Source organism: Balaenoptera ricei, chromosome 5 (genome assembly GCF_028023285.1).
Source record: "Balaenoptera ricei isolate mBalRic1 chromosome 5, mBalRic1.hap2, whole genome shotgun sequence".
In the NCBI taxonomy this organism is placed as follows: Eukaryota; Metazoa; Chordata; class Mammalia; order Artiodactyla; family Balaenopteridae; genus Balaenoptera; species Balaenoptera ricei.
The window spans coordinates 46,166,297-46,179,862 of NC_082643.1; the positions used below are offsets into that span (position 1 = coordinate 46,166,297).

The following is a 13,566-nucleotide window of genomic DNA, read 5'->3' on the forward strand; positions in this document are numbered from 1 at the left end:
ATCAAGCCCCATGGTCCGTAGATACTGTCTGATGACTCCCCGGAATCATATCTCCAGCCCTAACCTCCTCCCTGAATGTCAGACTCATAAATGCATCTGTCTGCTTAGCACCTCTATTTGGATGTTCAAGATGCAACTTGATTCTCTTCCTCTGAACCTGCGCACTCCCAGCCTAATCTCCACACCAGTCTTAGTAAACAGTAGTTCCGTTCCATAGGTCAAAACACTTCAGCATCATTCTTGAATCCTTTCTTTCTCCTGCGTACCACATTCATCCCAGTAGCAAATCCTGTTGACTTTATGCCATCGAAATAATCCAGAATCCCACCATTTCTCACCACCTTCACCAATACCGTTCGAGTCCAGGCTACCAGGCCTGCCTTCCCCCCACCGCTAGTACCATCACAGTTTATTTTCAACACATTTTTAAAAAGCTTAGTCTGGCTTCGGTAGATTAGATCACCTGACCTGAGCGTATCCCCAGGTCCTTCCTATAGCCCGCTAGATCGAGATGACCATCCTGCCCTCACGTCTTATACTCTCTCCTGCTTACTCACTCCACCAGCAGCACTGCCCTCCTTTCTGTTCCAAGAACAACCCATGTCCACTCCTGACTCCTGGTCTTTGTACTTGCTGTCTTGGAATCCCTTGCCTCTGTGGCTCATTCACTCCCACCTCTGCTCAACTGTCAACATATGAGAGATGCTTTTCCTATCCACTGTGTCTAAAAAAAACACACCTCCTCTCTCTCACTCTCTGTCCTCCCCTTTATTTTTCTTTTTAGTGATTATCACCACTTGACAGATTACCTCTGTGTGTATGTGTGTGCGTGTGTGTGTGTGTGTATTTTGTTAAGTGATATGAAATTATTTTCTAGCATGTATCCAGATTTGCTATAAAACAACTCATGAGAGGGAGGGAGGGAGGGAAAAAAAGAAAAGGAATCTAGTTGTAAATGTGTCTCAGATGCTGGTCCTAGTGTCCTATTTTGGCTTTTCTCTAGCCCACCCTTTTCTGGGATTGACCAAATGATGACCTACAATTTGATTCTCAAAGGAATTGAAAAAATGGATTTTCCCAGAAAGATAACCAGACGACCTGAGGATTTGATTCGGAGGCTTTGCAGGTGAGAATGACTATTAAAAACCCCTTGTTCTTGGGGGAAGATGTGAAGGCTTCTCATTTCTGCTGCCACACATTTTAAAGTTAGGTGTATATTTACTTTTTGTACTTTTCTATGTAGTTAAATTATATTTAATGAAAATCATTTTCTATTTTGCTGTCTGTGCTAGAAGTTTGAGTTTCCTTCATGTAATACACAATACCTACTTACAGTTTAAAAGAGATCCAGATTGTTCAGGTTATCTTTAAGAATCATCTTTGTCTGTTAGAGGAAAATAGAACCACAAAACTTAGCTTAATAAAGGAGTAGTTTACAGCCGTGTTATTTTGAGAGAAAATTAATGGCGATGATAAAGTATTACTGTATGTTCTCTTTCAATCTTCATTAAAAAAAAAGTACTCCTATTTTAAATTACTCCAAATTTCTACTTACCACTAAAAATAATTTATTGGAGAACAGAAGACTTCTAGAATTTTGTTTAAGCTTCATTTTGTCACAGTTTTCTTGCACACTTAAACTTTTTAAAAAGCTTTAAAATTTAGTAAATTTAGAACATGAAACCTGGCTGTGAGTTGCCCACAGAAATTTCTGCATGCTTCTAAAATTTCAGCTCTGTTATAAATGATTCTCTAAAGCTTTCCCTGGTTTCCTTAGCAGACTTGGTAAGGTGGCATCCTCCTGTTCTTTCAAGCATTTATTCATAGCTCATTTAAAGCACTGGGAGATACCTATATCTATATATATCCATATGTATATACCTATATCTATATACTGGGATATATAGATATTGAATACATATATTCATATTCCTGACTGTAATTTGACTGTGGCTCCCCCAGAGAGGGCATGTGTTTTCCATTTCCTTATACTCAGATGTGCCTGGTCTATGAATATTGTTGACAAAATGAATGAACGAATAAAGAAAAATTGTTAAATTTTAATGTAAAATTCACTTAAACATAATTATTATAAATTGACTTAAAATTTTTATTTTAGGCAAAATCCAACAGAAAGACTAGGAAATCTGAAGAATGGAATCAATGACATTAAGAAACACAGGTACATAGTTACTTCTCTGCCCAGAAAAATCTAGAAATTTATTTTTAAAGTGTGGTAATCTTGAAGCTTCTCTCAGTCTATAAAGATCCCTACACAGATGCTCAAGTTTTCCTTTTTGGTGCTTTATTTTTAATTTGTGTTTTACTAGCTGCGATGAAGTTATAAAACAAATTACAAAATCACATATTACGTTATAGCAACTTAGCTTTTTATCTGCTGCAATCTGCATTATTATTTTTTAATATTAACTTGGATTCTATAAAGGAATCAAGTTCTAATTTTGACGTTTGATTTACAATTAAAGTAGGATAGTTATTGATCTCAATATCCTAGAGAATGGGTCAGCTAAACCAACTGTTAAATAGTATTCTATTTCAGTTTTAATTAATATTATATATTTATTTTAAATATAATTTTCCTTTGACCAGCTCTCCACATTTTGAAGCTTCCTATCATATTTTACTTCTGGGGTAAAGTACATTGATTTCCACAAAACCTCAAACAGTGTTTTATCCTTAGGCAATAATCTAACAAGCACCTTCTTCAGGTCTGTGAATTTCTAAAGCTGGTCTTTAAAACCATCACTAACTTCCATAATATAAACTCTCTGATTTGGTTCCATATGTGGAAGTTCAGGCCTTGGAGTTTTTTTTTTTTTTTAAATCTATGCCTAGCTAAATCCCGCAACCCTTGAGATGTTTTGATTTTGCTTATAATTTACAGAAGTGAAACATCACCTATTGATAGTACAAAAAATAAATTTGAGAATTTCATTACTGAAAACCTTTGAGCACACTGCTGTGTTCACGTTCAGAAAGAAAAACACCTCTCAACATTTTATTCCTCCCTGGATATTTTTACTGAAGAATTAGGGGCACATCAACACAGTGTGAAAATAAAGGGAGAAATGCTGCTGAATAGAAACACTATTCGTTTTTCTGAACAGTAGTGGTGCAGCTCAAAAAAAAAAAGAAAAAAAAAAAATCCCCAAGCTGCCAGCCTGCTCTATCTATTCATGAACTTTCTTGAAATAAAGCCATGTATTCAACATTGTAAATTCATATCGGGCTCTGCCATAAGGATATATCAGGATGGGGATGGGGAAGCAGGGAGGGAGGAAGAGATGGAGACAGACAGACACATCTGTGGATTTCATAGACATCAAAATACGTATTTTATTGTTCTTTGTCATCTTTTGGATTGTCATTAGTGTAAAGCTCATTATTTGCCTTAGATTCCAATTTATCTCTCTTCCTACGTGCTGTTATCACAGTTTCTTTTCTCATGATAAAATGACACATAAACACACCATTCATATTGAACAAACAAGTGCCCAGTCAATTGAAGTCCCCCTTCCAATGTATTTCCTCTTTTATCTCATTAAAGAAGCGTCTTCATGTTTGCTCTGGGGTAGTTGGGAAATAGAAGTGATGTAATTGTTAACAGGTTCCCGTTTTATCTCTTACTTCTTATTTACCTGAGGCTCATTTAAATATAGCTGTCAAATTGTGATTAGATGTACATGCAAATTCATGCTAAAGGATTTTCTCACTTCAGCATGATAATAAAGAATTTTGAATTTCCTTCCCCATAGGGATTAATTTGCCCACTCTTCTTAACAGACAGGGTGTTCTTTGCCAAGTAGCTGAAGCATACAGCTGAAGCTGCTGTGTGTAGGGCAGAGTTCACTAATAAGATGTACCAGATTTACACAGTGCCTTCCGGTGAGCCCAGGGAGATCAAAAACATTATTTCATCTGATTTTCATAGTGCTTCTTAACATACAAAGATGGGGCACGGGGGTCTGAAAAATAGAACTCTCTTTGCTTTCAAATAGGAGTGTTCTATAACCTTCCATAAGTCTCCAAGGCATATATAGCTTCACTACCCAGTATATCCTTGTAATGTTTTTTTAAAATAAACATTCTTTCTAAAATTTGCCATCAGATTTTCCCAGTCCTCTCTAAAAAAACATCTTTTTTCCTTGGAGAACCATTTACTTCAATTTTGTATTTAAAAACAATACAGTTAAATGTGGCATATTGTTATATGTTTGTCCAGTCTGTGTTAAATCACCTTTCTTAAAAATAGAGTTCCTCCCTCTCCTATTTATAAGTTAACTTATAAACTAGGTACCAATCATGTCTCCCGACACCTCTCTGAAAAGAGGGATAATATATTTGTAGGGTACAATTAAATCTTTCCTGCTAGGTAGAGGAGTAATTTGTTTCAGGTCTCTTAATGTTACCTTTAGTATTTCCAGTCTCTAGAATTTTACTCTCAAGAATAGCTACTACTCTTCTAAAAATGAAGAAGCAATTTATGTACAGTTGCTGCTAATATTTCTTTAGTGAATATTTTTCACACACGGCTGCATGCTGGCACTTGGATTACTTAAAATGTGGTTAGTGTCAAAAAGGCCAGGTGTTAAGTGAATAACCACTCATGTTAAGTAAATATTGCCATAAGTCAAATTGTAACAAGTACTCAGCAAGAAACGCATAGGCTCTTTGATTCAGTAGAGTAACAGTAATGATTTTTATTAATATTTATGGAGTAGCATCTGGGTAGAGAGCATTGTGAAATATGTGAAAAGGAATTGTGTCAGTCATCGGTGGCAAAAGAAAAGAATCCACAGAACTGTGTGCCTAGAAATCCCTAAAAGTGGAGCCTCGGTCTGTGCAAAGAAGGTGATGGGTGGATCAAGGAGAGGACTTCTGTGGTTTTGCAGCAAGGACAAGGGAAGTCATACATCTAGGATTGCTGTCTGACTCTCACTCTTTGCTTAGAGACTCAACAGTGTAGACCAAAATGGTACTTTGGGTTAAGAATGGCATCTGAAATGGAATGTACTAAAAGCCCGCCCTCTCTGTTTTTAGTACTTTTTTCTCTTGCTAAGCTTAGACTTGGAATGGGAAATCCAGTCAAGGAGTGACCCAAAACCAACTCCACGAGAGGGAGGAGATTGAAAAAGGTAGAAAAGGGTAACTTCGGATACGGTTGACAGACTGATGAGTACGAGGGTCTCCTAAAATCTCCCAGCCTTCATTCTCATACCTCCCACCACCACCCTGACCTATCAAGCCCCCCTGCGGTTATTCTTCACATAGCAGCCAGAATCGTCTTCTGAAAACATATTTAGATTGCATCACTTCCTTACAACTTTCTACTGGCTTCCCGATAAGCATAAAATCTTGATTCCTTGTTGTGTTCTACAAGACCCTATAGGATCTGGCCTCTGGCTGGTCCTCAGACATCATATTTTTCTCTCGTTTCCCCTCCACTCACCACACTTCAGCTCATTCCTATCACTTTCTTCCATTCAGAAGGTCATTGCCACAAATCTTCCCATGGCTTCTCCCTTCTCTTCCTTCTGGCCTCAATTCAAATATCACTTCTTCAGATAGCACCCTAGCTAAAAGCAGCACCTCCCAACCCATCATTGCCACAAATCTTCCCAGGGCTTCTCCCTTCTCTTCCTTCTGGCCTCAATTCAAATATCACTTCTTCAGATAGCACACTAGCTAAAAGCAGCACCTCCCAAACCATCATTGCCACAAATCTTCCCATGGCTTCTCCCTTCTCTTCATTCTGACCTCAATTCAAATATCACTTCTTCAGATAGCACCCTAGCTAAAAGCAGCACCTCCCAACCCACCCCTATGCCAGTCATCATTCACCATTTTATTCTCTTTTATCTTCCTAGTACTTATTAGTATATGAAATTAATGTAAATGTTCATATTGTTTACTTTTTTGTTTGATTACTTGTCACCCCCTGCCAATATAAAAATATCTTAAAAGCAGGGTCTTTGTTGTTTTTGTTGCCTGGGACCAAGTTGACTTTCCATAAATTTTTGTTGGCTGGCTGACCTGACCTCAGTGTCCCAAGAGAAAAGATCAGTGGATTTAAACAGATTATTCCAGGTTCTTTATAAGATTCTGAGAGACAGAGTACATTGTTTCTGTCTGAGAGGAGCAAGTCCTCCTCATTTCTGGTGTTGCATTTCCAGCTCACCAAGCCTGATACATATCCTAAAGACCAGATCAGTCCTTCCTTTTAGATTAATAGTTTGGAAGCAATAAATGAAAGAACTTCATCTGGCCATCAGCCTCATCTCATTACAGATAACTCATTAAAATACTTTTTATCTTGGAGCTTCTTATATACATTTCACCAAGAGCATCACCACCATGACAGTGTGATACTGTAAGACACGATAGTTAGAGGTCCTATGTAAGGGTGTTCTCTTGTAGAATCATTCAGTTATTCAACAGACATTTATTGGAGCCCCTGTTTTGTGTCAAGTACTGTTGCAAGTGTTAGGGACACAGAAGGAAAGGAAACAGACAAAAACCCCTCCCCTCATGGAGATTGCATTCTAGTTGGGGAGACAGAAAATAAAGAAAACAATTAAGTCAAGTGTATAGTAGGTATATTAGAAAGCAGTAAGTTATAAGGAGAGAAAATAAAGTATGGAAGGAGGATGGGAAGTACGTGGGGGTGGGGATGGGGAGGGGTTGCCATGTTAGACTGGATGGCCAACGAAGGCCTCTCTAAGAAGATGACCTTCGAGAAAATACCTGATGGTGTTGAGGAAACAAACCATGTGGAAATCTGGGGAAAGGACAATTCAGCTACAGGGGCTCAAGTGCAAAGGTCTTGAAGTGGGAACATCCCAAGCTTGTTGGAAGAATGTTGAGGAGACAAAGGAGCAAGGGAGAGAGAAAGAGAAAAGTAGGGCAGTGGCAGGGTGGGGGAAGGGTGGTGGTGGAAAGGGTGATAAGGCCTGTGGGTTTTAATAAAGACATGGTAATGACTTTGCCTTTTACACTGAGTGAAATTGGAAGCATTGGACAGTTTTGAACAAAGGCATGATGTGAACAAAGGCTGCAATGGCTGATGGCTTCAGGCGGGCGACATTTAGTGTTTACTGGAATGGCAGGCAACAGTTTTTTTTGTCTGCAGTTGATACAGCGATTAGATTACTCTTTCAGGTTTTCCTCCAAACTTAAAATGTTGGAGGAAACATTTCCTCCAAATGACTTACATTTTAAATGATCACCCTTGCTGCTGGGCTGTTTCCCATGGACAAAAGCAGGAGGACCTGTTAGGATGTTATTATACTAATACAGGCAAGAAATAACTGTGGCTTGGCCCATGCTGGTAGAGTGGAGGTGTTGAGTATTGGCCAGGTTCTGAACACCAATGTATTTTGAACATAACAGACTAGATTTACATATGGACTGAGATAGGATGTGAGGGAAAGGATAACTCCAAAGTCTTTGGTTTGAGCAACTGGAAGAGTTGAGGGAAGTTTGTTGGAGAAAATTTGGAGCTTCAGTGTGGACCTGATACAGCTAGATGCCCGTTAGACATCCAGTGGGGAGATGGCGAATAGCACTTGTAGCTAGCAGCCTGTTAAGCAGTGTGTGTGTGTCTGTGTGTGTATGTGTGTGTGTGTGTGTGTGTGTGTGTGTGTGTGTGTGTGTGTGTGGAGGAGGGCGGGGTGGTGGTGGAAATAGCAGTTTGGGAGTAATCAGTTTATACATGCTATTTAAAGCCACAAGAGTGAATGAGATTTCTTAGAAAGTGGGAGTAGTTGGAAGAAGAAGAGGTCCAAGGACTGAGCCCCAGAGCGTGCCAACTTTCTATGGAAATAGCAATGGAAAATGAGAGAAAGCATCCAAGATGGTAGGAAGAAAGCCAGGACAAGGGCATGTCTCTGCAGCCAAGTGAAGAAAGTGTTTCAGGAGGTGTGAGTGATGAACTGTGCTAAGAGTAAGATGAAAACTGAGAATTGAGGGAATTCGCTGGAGTGGAGAGGGTGAAGCCTGATTGTGGTGTGCCCAGGAGAAAATGGGTAGTGTCGACTGAAGAAAAACACACAACCTAAAAGTTGCAAGTTATGTTTTATTCGGAGACCTTACTGAGGACTATAGCCCAGGAGACAACGTCTCAGCTCTGAGGAACTGCTGCAAAGAGATAAAGGAGGAATCAGGATACATAAGAGTTTTTGCTTTAAAAACAAAAACATGTAGTAGAACATCGGAAGATTACTGCTGAAGTGGTGAGGGGCCATATAGGGGTAGGGGAGTAAGAGGTACAAACTATTAGGTATAGAATGAGCTATGAGGATATATTGTACAACACAAGAAATATAGCCAATATTTTGTAATAACTATAAATGGAGTGTAAGTTTTAAAAATTGTGCATCACTATATTGTACACCTGTAACTTACATACTGCTGTACAGCAACTGTACTTTCATTTTAAAAAGAAAAAGAAAAAAAATTTACCGCTAATCACAAATAAAAGACATCTCAAGTCGACGATTTTACTGCTTTTCTATATACGGGAAGATGCAAGAGTTTGGGCTCCTTGAAATTATCCCTTAGATACGCATCTTAACTATCTAGGGCCAGTATTCAGTTTTTCTCCATCCTGAATTCCCCATCAGGTGGCTGCAATGGCTTATGGCTTCAGGGCAGGCAACATTTAGTGTTTACCGGAATGGCAGGCAACAGTTTTTTGTCCGCAGTTGATACAGTGATTAGATTACTCTGTCAAGTTTTCCTCCAATGGAAAGAGAGAAATGGAGTGAGAGTTGGAGGGGAGTTCAGGTCAAGGGTGATTGCTTTGTGGTTGGAAGAATTTAAATGTTTCCATACTGATTCGAATGCCCCAGGAGAGACGATGTTAAAGATTCAGGAGAGAGGAGAATTTAAGGCGCATGTCTCAATAGAGAATGTCTACAAGATCAAATACACAACAGAGGAGCTGACCTTAGCGAGAAGCAAGGGAAGTTCATTCATGGTACAGGAGAGAAAGGAAACACACAGATGTGGGTACACAGGCAGGTTTGCTGGTGGAAAATTGTAGAAGTTCTCTTTTCTGCTCCTGGTTTCTTAGTGAAATAGGAAGTCAGGCCATCATTTGGGAGGGAAGATGGATAGGAGGTCTGAAAGTTTGAGGAGAGAGGACGAAGTATGGATTATGAGTCTAAGGGAGTGTGACGAGGGGAACAACGGGGAAATCTAGACTGACTCCTGGGCAGCATTAAAGGCCCCCCTGAGGGTAGTGGGCATGGATTTAATGTGAGAGACACACATGTGTGTGGGCATGGTTGAGAATTTTCCTCTGATCACTTGCAGCTGTACTGTTGCAGGCAGGGAGCAGGCAACAAAATGGGTGGACAGATAACTTGACATGCTAATAGTTTATCAGATAAGTAATATTTCTCTGTACTTTTCTGATTTCTCAGGTGGTTAAATGGTTTTAATTGGGAAGGACTGAAAGCACGGAACCTTCCATCACCTTTACAAAGAGAGGTATGGTATCTACTATATTACTCTCTTGATTTTTTTCTAAGTATTTGTTTTTGTAAACAGATTTTAGGTGTGTGTGTGTGTTTGTGTGTATGTAGAATAGATTAAAAAAATTTTTTAACAGTTTTTAAATTTAAGTGAAAATGTCTTTGCGATTGTGACTATATGGTCTAAATAGTATTACGTATTCAGTGGACCTTAGCTCAGCTCGTAAGAATGGATTACATGTAAATCTAAGTCCCAAGGTAGCCAGTGCTGGTCAGGCTGACAGATGGTTCTAAAAATATAATATGAACCTATATGTAATTTAAAATTTTCCAGTAGCCGTATTAAAAAAGGTAAAAAGAAATGGGTGAAATTAATTTTAATTATCATAATACATTAAAATATTATTTCAACATGTAACAAACACAAAATATTAATATATTAATAAAGATGTTACATTTATTTTTTTCATACTAAATTTTCAAAAATCCCAAGTGGATTTTCCACTTTGAGCCATCTCAGTTCCAACTAGCTATATTTCCAGTACTCAGTCCCCATGCATTGCGTTAGACAGCACAGCTCCAGAGAAAGCAGAACATCTGCTAGGTTGGGGAGGGAGGGGGATGGCTCAGGAATAATCTAGTCAACACCCTACAAATGTTATGTTGTGTTCTCTGTAGAGGAATTTTGAGGATCTTTGTCTTTCTTTGTAGCTTTTTAGATTGACATCTGAATTTTTTCATTACACGTCTAAGTCATTGTGGAGAATGTAATTTCTAGTATATTGTAAATATTGACAATATTTTACAGTAAAACATTACTCTTACTTTGCCCCTTTAAATATATCCAATGTAATCTAAATGCCATTGAGATATGAAACCCATCAGCCATTTAAAAAATAGACAGAAATATTACATGATTACTTTTTCTCTCTAAACTCCTATTTTCATATTTCCATTGGATTTTCCCTATAAAATTTCATCCTAATGTAAAAGATTTTTATACTGGATGGTCTTCTATTAATCATTCTTTAAGTGCCTTTCAATTTTAGTTTTATAAAATTTAAAATTTTTGTGAGAATAAAAATTTCACTGGCAACACAAATATTTCTTCTGGATTCAGTTATAATTACATTTTTGTAGCATGCAGTATCAAACAACACACATATATTATAAATTTTAAAATAATTATTAAACAAAAATGTTTTGAAAAGAAATTATTTAATGTACTTGTGAATGAGTGTTATTTATTAAAAAATGGGATCAGATTCCACATCAATTCTATTTCTCTTTAAAATTATTTTTCTATAGATGAAAGTGCTAAGCGTTGTGTTCACAGAAATAAGTAAATGAGAGTGGAGGATTTTATAATAGCAATGTCACTTTGAGCACCTCTGAGTAGTCTCCTTATCCCCCCAAAAAACTCATTATGATGGATCATAAATAGTATTTTTAGTGATCTATCAGCTGATAATTCAATTAGGTACTAATGAAGATTGTTTGAAAGCAAAGAATCGGAAACCACTTGATTTGCAAAGTAATTTAATACCAGAGTCATTTCACTCTTTCAACAAGGTCACTAGTATTTTGAATTGTCCCTTTGTTTGACATTCTGGAGAATTTATATGGGTCAATTAACCCTATAAAAATTCAAGATCAGTGAGAAACTTTATTATAAAGTGGAAGAAGGATTCTGGCAAGTTTTGAATTTTTAATATTTCCTTTTGAAATATTTTCCAATTTGAAAAAAAAAAGAGAGACATCATTTCTGTCACCTTTTCTTTCAGAAATAACTCCTTAAGCCAGGTAGCTCCTACTGAATGTAATTCTGGGACCCAATCCATTTGTTCTAAAGGGGAGATCTCATGAGGCTGAGAGTGTGACTCAAAAATGATAACTGGTTATCTTTTCCTTATATGTACATTACAAGTGGTTGCAGTAGAAAATCAGTGGTCAGGTACAGAAAGCATTCCCCATATGTTCTAGCATGCTTCGTCAACATTATCCTCACCTTTGGTTTAATCCTTTTTCTCCTAGCTAAGTGGACCCACAGATCACAGCTACTTTGACAAATATCCTCCCGAGAAGGGGGTGCCTCCTGATGAGCTGTCAGGCTGGGATAAAGACTTCTGACAGAAGAAAAGATGATTACTGCCCTACATACACAAGAAGACTCTAAGGACCAACAATCCAACACTGATTATTTCTCTTCAGAGTATTATACTATCTTTTAGAAGACCATTAGAGAAAAGAAATCCCTGCCCATGAGCTGGGGGTGGGAAATAGTGGGTGCGGAGGTGGTTCTGAATTATAATGTCTCATTTAGCTGCTGTGAATTATTCATGTGTTCTGTTCTTTGCTTTTCTCCAATGTTGAAGGCTATCCTATTCCCCTCTCCAAAGTCAGAACCATTTTTGTCAAAGGGACATCATTTTCTCTGCAATCTGTTGCTCTGTCCCAATTATATTTGTCTCTTTTGAGTCCTAGTAAGGTTTAAAAAGTGTCTTGCCCTTGAGCAACTAAGTCATTCAAATAGAAGGAAGAACAAGGGTGAATTTTGGAAGATTTCCCCTGTTCTCAACAATCCCACGTAAGCATTATGGCATCTTGAAGTCATGGCTTGCAGTAAACTTGGTAGTCAACAGAAGTTCTTGATTTTCACCCGTGTTCAACCTAGAAATATATTGATATGCTTCTGAACCTAGTCTGGGGAAAGGCAAATTTGAGTTTTAGTCATTGGTACCACTTTCTAACATAGATGAGTTAATTAATCCAGCCAGGTAATTATATTCTATTGGGGAACTTAGAAAAAATAAACAAAGCAAAAAATATTTTTATTCTCCTGTGACCAGCTGTGATACCTCAGAGACTTTTCAAAAGTCTTGTTAAAGGTGGTTATAATGTGTGGTTAATTGATGGGCCTTTGGAAAGGTTTTATCTTATATATTAAATATTTTCACAATCAAATTAGAAAACATGCAGGAACTACATTGTGAAGGCTTTTCCTTCCCATTACATATGGAGGAGAAAAAATTCTAAAAGGTATAAATGCTGACTCTTTGAAACTCTGAGATATTTTGGCCAGTTCTGTGATTGTTGCTATTAATAAACCAAGAGTATAGAAATAACCACAGTTAATTTTTAATGGAAATCCCATTGGCAAATATTGATGCATGCCTAATCACTGCTGCATTAATAACTTTTTAAGGAGACATTTGAGTCATGGGAGTGTTTATAATTTTAGATTGTTAAGGCAGGCAAGCCGCTAGAGAAGTGATGGGACAGTAAAAGGGACATCCAGCATCTGTCCCCCTCCTGGCTCCTCCCTGCGGTCTTCCAAATAATGAATAGATTTGTTTCAATAGCATTGGACACCAGTAACCTAAGAACTTTACTAGTAGAATGTTTTTATGTATCGATCATGATCATTCTCCCACCCTCCTTCCCAAATGGATGGGAAACAGATTTTCTCTCTGTCTTTTTGATCTGGCAGAGTAAAAATAACGTTGAAGTTCCTGCATTATTCAAGCTTCTGGTTATACTTTCATATGCTAATGTTCTATAGGAAAAGCATCCGCTATTCACATCCACCCATATTTTCAGCATTCAGAGAGTCATCTATCTGCTTCTGAAGTGTTAAACCAGATAAGTGAGGCCCAACCCAGGAAGGTGCATCCTTAACAAATTAAATTTCCACATTTAGAATCCTTTTGCTGAACCAAAGAATTTTTGTTTCCTGTAGTAGTATTTTTAAAGTTTATGTATTGTACATAGAAGAACCATTTTTAATAGGATCGACATAACCCGCTTAATGAATTTCTAAGATTTTTAAAAGATTTTTATTTGCATTTGGTTTGTAAGCACTGTATGTTTTTCCTTGTATATATTTTTAAATTACCCACCTATAAATATAAATGTAGGAAATTTATGTATTGGGTGGATATTAGAACTGTACAGTTATACTAGCAATGATATTCTCAAAGGTGATCAATAGTTGTAATGCAAAAAAGACTTACATATATACAAATAAAAACCAACTTAGGGTACTACAAGTTTATTTTGACTATGACTG

General features: G+C 37.5%; 1 protein-coding gene across 2 annotated transcripts in view; it reads left to right on the forward strand.

Annotated features, from left to right (window-relative positions):
- Positions 1 to 12,462, forward strand: part of PRKG2 (protein kinase cGMP-dependent 2) — a 94,263-nt gene extending 81,801 nt beyond the window's left edge. For both annotated transcript variants that reach the window (XM_059924004.1, XM_059924002.1), the window contains 4 exons: positions 1,004 to 1,126; positions 2,120 to 2,182; positions 9,447 to 9,513; positions 11,532 to 12,462. In XM_059924004.1, coding sequence (XP_059779987.1) covers positions 1,004 to 1,126; positions 2,120 to 2,182; positions 9,447 to 9,513; positions 11,532 to 11,627 — 349 coding nt within the window. In that variant the 3' untranslated portion in view covers positions 11,628 to 12,462. The remainder of the gene's footprint in view (positions 1 to 1,003; positions 1,127 to 2,119; positions 2,183 to 9,446; positions 9,514 to 11,531) is intronic.
- Positions 12,463 to 13,566: the final 1,104 nt, after the last annotated feature.